The 7,018-nt window shown below is 57.6% G+C and overlaps 1 protein-coding gene across 1 annotated transcript in view; it reads left to right on the top strand.

The window, feature by feature from the left end:
* Positions 1 to 7,018, top strand: part of AGRN (agrin) — a 117,758-nt gene that overhangs the window by 83,560 nt on the left and 27,180 nt on the right. Inside the window, exons 8-12 of the mRNA XM_009325180.1 lie at positions 1,198 to 1,419; positions 3,210 to 3,404; positions 4,607 to 4,807; positions 6,417 to 6,562; positions 6,736 to 6,841. Coding sequence (XP_009323455.1) covers positions 1,198 to 1,419; positions 3,210 to 3,404; positions 4,607 to 4,807; positions 6,417 to 6,562; positions 6,736 to 6,841 — 870 coding nt within the window. The remainder of the gene's footprint in view (positions 1 to 1,197; positions 1,420 to 3,209; positions 3,405 to 4,606; positions 4,808 to 6,416; positions 6,563 to 6,735; positions 6,842 to 7,018) is intronic.

Below are 7,018 nucleotides of genomic sequence, written 5' to 3'. Positions count from 1 at the left end.
TGTACCCAGGGGGTGGGACGCAGCCTTTTCTCCTTGCTGTCACCATCAGGGTTGGCTGCTCACCTCGTCACTGCCGGGCATCTTGCAGGGAAGGTGCCACTTGCTCAGCTGACTTTGATTAAGCAGCTCCAGTGAGTGAGCAGAGTGGACTGCTGCCTCTCAGCCTGCAACTCATGCTGCGGGGCGTTACCCGTCCCCAGGGAGCCTCAGGGCTCTGCTCCTAGAGCCAGATGCCTGAGGACTGGGCCGAAGCAAGGACACCAGGTCCCTTCATCCTGCTGCACAGGAGCTCCCTGGCCTTTCCAACACCAGCTTGCAAGAGGAGGGGAAGGGAGCTGAGCTGCTGGGGAGAGGAGAGAGACAGGCTGTGTGGTGAAGCCAAATGCAGGTGTCCTCTCCAGCCAGATCTTCCCGGGTATGGCACAGCGGGTATTAGGATGAGCTGTTCAGGGGACAGCGTGATTCTGAGGATGTGAGGCCTCAGTGAAGGGAACTATCCCTATGTGAGCTTTTTGGCTACTGAGGGTTCGGCAGCTGGTGCCAGGTACTACGTGATGATGTAGCGAGTGTCCTGGAAGCACCGAGACCCACACTGAGGAGGGCTTTCTGCTGCCTCCTGCCCTGCCCTCTGCCACAGAGCTGGTCATTCAGATCTGACTTCACAGGCAGGCTTGTGGCACCACTGCTGCCCGGGAAAAGAAGTGCCGGCTCCCCTCCTGGCAACGAGGGGCCTGTCTGTGTTGCCCTCCCTCAGCACATGGCACTCGTTCTTGATGCTGGCTGGGAGCTGCTGGGGAGACCCAGACATTGGGGTTTGGTGCAGAAACCCACGGGACTGATCCCACTTCTGGCCGGCCCCTGAGGGCAGAATGTAGCTGGGATGGGGATGGGACGGAGGAGATGAGGCGGGAGTCCTGTTCATGGTGCGTAGGGAGAAGATCTTGTGCCTGCTTCCCATCCCTAACCTCTGCCAAGCATGGGGAAGATGCTGAGCTGGGCATGTCAGGGTGGCATGGAGGGTGCAGGGGCTGGGCTGGTGCCAAGGCCAGGAGCTCTGTGCATTTGCCACGGCTTGGGGGAGGCAGGCATGGGCGTAAGGCTGGGGATGCTGGCATGCATTGCTGTGCACAGTGCCCCGGGGGAGCTGGGGAAGGAGTGGACTGAGACCAGTGCCTTTCTCTCCTGTCCCCTCTGCAGACCTGGGCACACCCAGCCCGTGCCTGAGCGTGGAGTGCACCTTCGGGGCCACGTGCGTGGTGAAGAACCAGGAGGCCGTGTGCGAGTGCCAGCAGGTGTGCCAGGGCCGCTATGACCCCGTGTGTGGCAGCGACAACCGCACCTATGGCAACCCTTGCGAGCTCGACTCCATGGCCTGTGTCCTCAAGAGGGAGATCAAAGTGAAACACAAAGGGCCCTGCGGTAAGAGCCGATCTCTGGGGGTTCCTCCTCCTCGTGCTGCTGGCCACGGCTGGGTTTGCTTGCTGGGAGCAGGCGGTGTCTTAAGCATGAGCGTGGCCCCAGCAGCAGGGAGATAGGGCTGTTGGGGTGTCTTTGCGCTTTGGTTGCCACCATGTAGCGTGTGCAACTGAGACCCGTACACAGCAGTTCCATCTGCAAGCTCTCTCTTTGTGCCAGCACAGCTTTGCCACTCGGAAAGTGTTTGCAGGCAGGCACAGCCCGAGCTGGCTGGGTTCTCCCGGGACAAAATCTGCTGGGATGGTCAGGTGGGGCTAGGCTCATTGCGATTTTGTCAAAATACAGTCTTTCTGCCCCTGACCTTCAGGCTGGGTATCAGGAGCTGGCGCCTGGCTTTCCACCCAGGGCTGGTGTGGCGCGGTATGGCATAGCAGTGCCCCTGTCAAAACTGGGCTTAATCCCTTACAGTCACTTCCCCGCTGAGCTGCACTGTGCAGTCCTACTTGGGGAACATGCTCCTGAGCTGTAAGGGCTTTGAGACAGCAGAGAAAAGGAAGACCCTTTCTCCAGAAAAGGAAGACTCCCCTCCAACCTGCGGAGCTCCCCGCTGCAGCATAGCAGAGGGCCCAGTGGGATTCAGGTCAGAAGAAAATGCTGGTACCAACTCCACGCAGTTACAGGAGAAACAGTGAAGGATGCAAATACTTCAGCTGTTGGGCACACGCACTTGAGTGCCCTGCAGGGAAGAGCTGCCCTTGTCTGCGCACAGACTGCCTTGAGCAGCCCCTCTCCCGACCTGCAGAGCCCAGGCGTGGCTGCAAGCTTTGTGCTGTAGATAGAAACCTCCCGGCCAACAGTCTGCACAAACCAAGCAGGGGGTTGTTGCATCTTCCCTCCCCCATGCAAAGGCAGCAGCTGCTGTGTGAAAGAAAAATAAGAAAAACCATCTTTAAGCCAAATTCTTTGTGAATTGAATGGTGGGGAGGGAAGAGGGGTGTCTGTCTGAAGGAGAAGATGAAGCCGTGAATCACTAAATACCCCGGAGTCAGGAGAGAGGAGATGTGCTGGCTGGAGTCTGGCCTCTCCTGCAGCGAGTGATAGCTCCTTTGCAAGTGAGTTATTACAAAGATAAACGTCTTCTCTGACCCGAGCCTGCGTGCGTGTGCTGTGTGTGTGTTTGAAGCAGGCAGGCTGAGGATCCTGCTGGCGGGAGGTGGCAGGGCGCTCTGAATTGGTGCTCTGTTATAAGGGCGTCCGGCACTGCTGGCACCCTGATAAACTAGGGGAAGACAGTATCCCCCTTCTCAGGCAACCGCCTCCTCCCGCCCTGCCAACTTGCCATGTGTGACTCCTGCTGCTTCTCTCCTCTGGGAGACTGGCCGCTTGCTGCCTGGGATGCTGCGCTCCTCCTCCCAAGGCTGGGACTGATTTATCACTCCTGGTAATTGCACTCAGCCCCGTGCTCTCTCCCGCCTCCTATTTAGCTATAACGGCATACAGCTCTGGTGACATTTCATCACGGTTAGTCCTGGCCCTGATGGCTTTTACGAGTAGTTATTGCCTTTCTGCCTCCAAGCCTGACTCTCCCTCCTCCCGCAGCCCTCGCCTCGGCTCCTTCCCTTGCACTGCACCTTGGGGCTCCTGCTCCCGACAAGGCTGCCAGCGTCTGCAGGGGCTCGACCTGGGGGAGGAGGTCGCAGTGGGGTTTTATTTCTGCTCTGGCACTCCATTAGACAGCGATGCCTGCCTGACCTGTTGTCTTAACCTACCGGTTTTGTTCTTCGTCTGCGCAGACCGTTGTGGCAAGTGCCAGTTTGGGGCCATCTGCGAGGCAGAGACGGGAAGGTGCGTGTGCCCCACGGAGTGCGTTCCCTCCTCTCAGCCCGTGTGCGGCACAGATGGCAACACGTACGGCAGCGAGTGCGAGCTCCACGTCCGGGCGTGCACGCAGCAGACGAACATTTTGGTGGCTGCCCAAGGAGACTGCAGTGAGTCTGGCAAGGTCCCCTTCTTCCCTCGTCTCACTCCTGCTGGTGGCATTTCAGAGAGCGGATGCTCAGCTCCGCTGGCCGCCCGGGCCCTGCTGAGCTGCCTGGCCATGGCCGTCCAAGGCTCACCAGTCATTTGTAGCACTTGCAGCCCATGGGTTTGCCAGCCCTGGGAGGCACCTGAGAAACCCCAGGGTCGGGATGTGTGGAGGGTCTCCCTAGCGCTCCTCCTTGTGCCTTTATTGGTTGTTTTCGGGAGTTCCTAGGAGGATATCAGCTCCAGAGTAACAGGGCTTGCCCAGGGACACCCACCAGCCTGGTCCTGGGCTGCGGTTCCTGGCTGATCACTCGGTGACCCCACCTGAGGCTTTTCACCTTGTCTGGCGTGGTCTTCCCTTTCGGCTTCACAAGAATTGGGCATCTTGAGTCTCTCAAGCAGCTTCCCCTTTTTAGCCCCAGCTATGCATCGTAAGTGGTATCTGCCCTCTTTGTTGCTTGTCTGAGCCAAGCAAAGAAATTGGGCTGAAAACATGTTAATAGCTACCACCGGAACTGAAAGCATGGAGGGTCTATTTGATCACACAGTTCATCTCAGTAGCTTTCCCTTCCCTCCATCCCCTAGGGTTAATTCCTCTTTGCTCATGTGTTTCCTCCCCACTCCCCAGCGCAGGGAACCGTCTGTGCTAATTTCTTAATGAATTAATGAATTAAAAGCCCTGCCTCGGCTCTTCATTAGGACAAATGCTACTACAGTAAAAGCAATGCTTTGAGCCTCATAAAACCTGTCCAGCTGGGTCTGTGTTCCAAGGCTGAACTGTGCATGGAGATCCTCTCTAAATATGGGAGAGAGGAGCGATCGAGTGTGACAGATAACTCTCAGTGCTCTGTGGGCACTGCAAGCAGGAGGAGGATGAAGTCACCATGAGAGTAAATGGGGTTTCTTACTGGTGTCCTAGAAAAAGCTGTTGGACACAATGCCTGTGGGTGCTGATGGGAATCAGAAATGCTCAGGACTGTCAGCTGTCCACTGCAGAGTCTTTGCACGGTTTAAATAAGCAATAACAAACCACTCTGGGGAAGGAGGACTTCTCTCCTTTCCTCCGAGGGCATGGCATTAGTGGTCCCCAGCTCTGTGACACTGGGCAGTTGGCTACAAAGGTCCCTACGATGTCTCACTGTGGTTCCTCCCTCTCGCCCCACAGAGTCCTGCGGCAGCACGGTGTGCTCCTTTGGCAGCAGGTGCGTGGGTGGGCAGTGCGTGTGCCCGCGCTGCGAGAGGCAGCCCTTCGCTCAGGTGTGCGGGAGCGATGGCCTCACCTACGACAACCAGTGTGAACTGCAGGTGGCCTCCTGCCAGCAGAAGAAGAGCATTGAGGTTGCCAGGATGGGGCCGTGTGAGGACGGTAGGTTGCCGCCGTTCCTTCGGCCGCGTGGGTGCGAAAGGTGGGGGAAAGGGTGAGGAAGGACTGAGGCTGCACACAGCAGGCTCTTCCCCTCGCTGCTCTGCTGTGCCCGGCTGCCACGGGAGCCCCGCTGCGTGGAGCTCGGGCACGGTGCCCTGTGACGTCCCCAGCGTCCCCAGCGCAGCAGGTCCTGTGCCACCAGCCCTCTCTTTCCCCCCCGGCCGGCCGTTGTCACCCAGTACCCCTGCCGCCTCCCTTTCCCCTTTGTCTCTCTGTATCCAGCAGTAATGAGAGATGATGCCACCGAATCTGCTGGGCAAGGAGTTTATCACTGCTTTAATTTCACACTTCAGCGGGCCTTGGCTGGGGGAAACGGAGCGGTGCCTGGGGCAGGGAGCCTGGCTGCCGCTTTGCTTCCCTCTGCCCTGGGGGCTGCTCAGGGGCCTGACTGTTGACTCAGTACTGAGCACCTGGGAAGGCTGCGGGATTGGCTGTACCTTGCTTGGCCAGGCTAAGAACTAAGAACCTGCTGAGTTTTCTCACTGTAGGGGGAAAGCTGTGGGTTAATGCTGGCTGACTCCGAATACAGGAGGCGCGTAAACCTCGCCGTTCTGATGTGCTGACCTGGCGAGCTGAGATTCTCTGGCTCATTGCACATGTAGTCTAGCTGGAAAGGACTTCAGTGCTATGGCAGAGCTTAGGGAGAGGGGAAGACATAACACGGTGTTTGATCACAGCCCTCCTTGGGGAATTTCAGGTTGATGTCCCTCTGGGAAAAGATCTTAAATAATTCTCTGTGTAATGCCAAATCCCAGCCTTTGATCACTCAATAAAAAGGGCCAGGTTTTCCTTCCCCCCGCTCCCCCTTTAAGAAGCCTTTGAAATCAGCAACGTCTCCTTCTTGCAGCTGGAGCTCTGAGCATCTTATGGAGAGGCAGCCAGGCTAGGGTTAGAGTTTATATATTGTTAAGAATATCTGCCTAACTGAACTTCAGACTAAACCCAAACTCCATCCCTTCCTTTGCTCTGGTTTCCATGTTTATATTAGCAGCAGCAATCTCCCTGCTACACTAGTGTTTGGGAGGGCAGGAGAAGGGGCAGGAGTCGGATCAAAGCATGGAGTTAAGCTGTCACTAAGTCAAGTGGCAGCCCTTCCTCCTGTGCGTGGCTATTAGCTGTCTGATCTCCAGGTAGCCTGCAGGGCGCTGGTAGCTGCAGGATCCTTGCGTTTGCTCCTGCGGTGATGCTGTAGAGAGGAAGACCTCAGGCCACCTGCTAAAGCATCCCTGTGCTGTTTTCATTATGTAGGCTTAGCACAATCTTGTGACAGCGATAGGAGAATCTGCTTTCTTCAAGGGAGAGGGATCTTCTCAGAGGTCCAGGCATAAGCATCCTGATACGTGTGGGCCCAGGATTCTGGGCTTGCCTGTGCTGAAGAGCTTAAACCTGCTGTGATTTGGATGGGCCCGTGCAGCTGTTGGGCTGCTTCCCCTGTCTGGGGCACAGCCTCGTGTCAGGGAGAGGGCTTTGGCCCCATCCCCTCTGCTTTCCCCTAACTCTGTGCTGCTGGGTATGAGCCCTTTCTCACCACGGTCCTCCTTCACTCCAGAGTGCGGCTCAGGGGGCTCGGGCTCCGGCGACGGTAGTGAGTGTGAACAGGACCGGTGCCGGCAGTACGGGGGCTGGTGGGACGAGGATGCAGAGGATGACCGCTGTGTGTGTGACTTCACCTGCCTGGCAGTGCCACGCAACCCGGTAAGCACGCTGAGCAGTTCTGGGCTGCCTGCTGCAGTCCTCGCTCACCTCCTCTCTTCTTCCCGGTGGCCTTCCCGCATGCTTCCTGGGCAGGAGAGGGCATCCCATGGATAGGGAACCTGCCTTCCTGTGCCAGGGACTGCCCTGAGCGGCTTCCCTCCCTGTCCTGGCAGGTGTGTGGCTCTGATGGTGTGACCTACACCAACGAGTGTGAGCTGAAGAAGACACGGTGTGAAAAACGCCAGGATCTCTATGTCACTAGCCAAGGAGCCTGCCGCGGTGAGTCCCCCGAAGGCAGCCAGCCCCGCAGGCTGACACAAGCTCCACCAGGCGCTGGTCCCCAGCCTGGTGCAGTAGCACATGCCCTTTCCCTGGGGCCAAGCAAGGAAGTGCCCGCTAAGGACACAGCAGTGTCTGTGTTGGTTTGCTGATCCCCGCTGCATCATTCCTCTTTCA

This window comes from Pygoscelis adeliae, unplaced genomic scaffold (assembly GCF_000699105.1).
Source record: "Pygoscelis adeliae isolate BGI_AS28 unplaced genomic scaffold, ASM69910v1 Scaffold36, whole genome shotgun sequence".
Lineage (NCBI taxonomy): Eukaryota > Metazoa > Chordata > Aves > Sphenisciformes > Spheniscidae > Pygoscelis > Pygoscelis adeliae.
The sequence above is the reverse complement of the archived record's forward strand: the minus strand, read 5'-3'. Positions and strand labels throughout refer to the sequence as shown.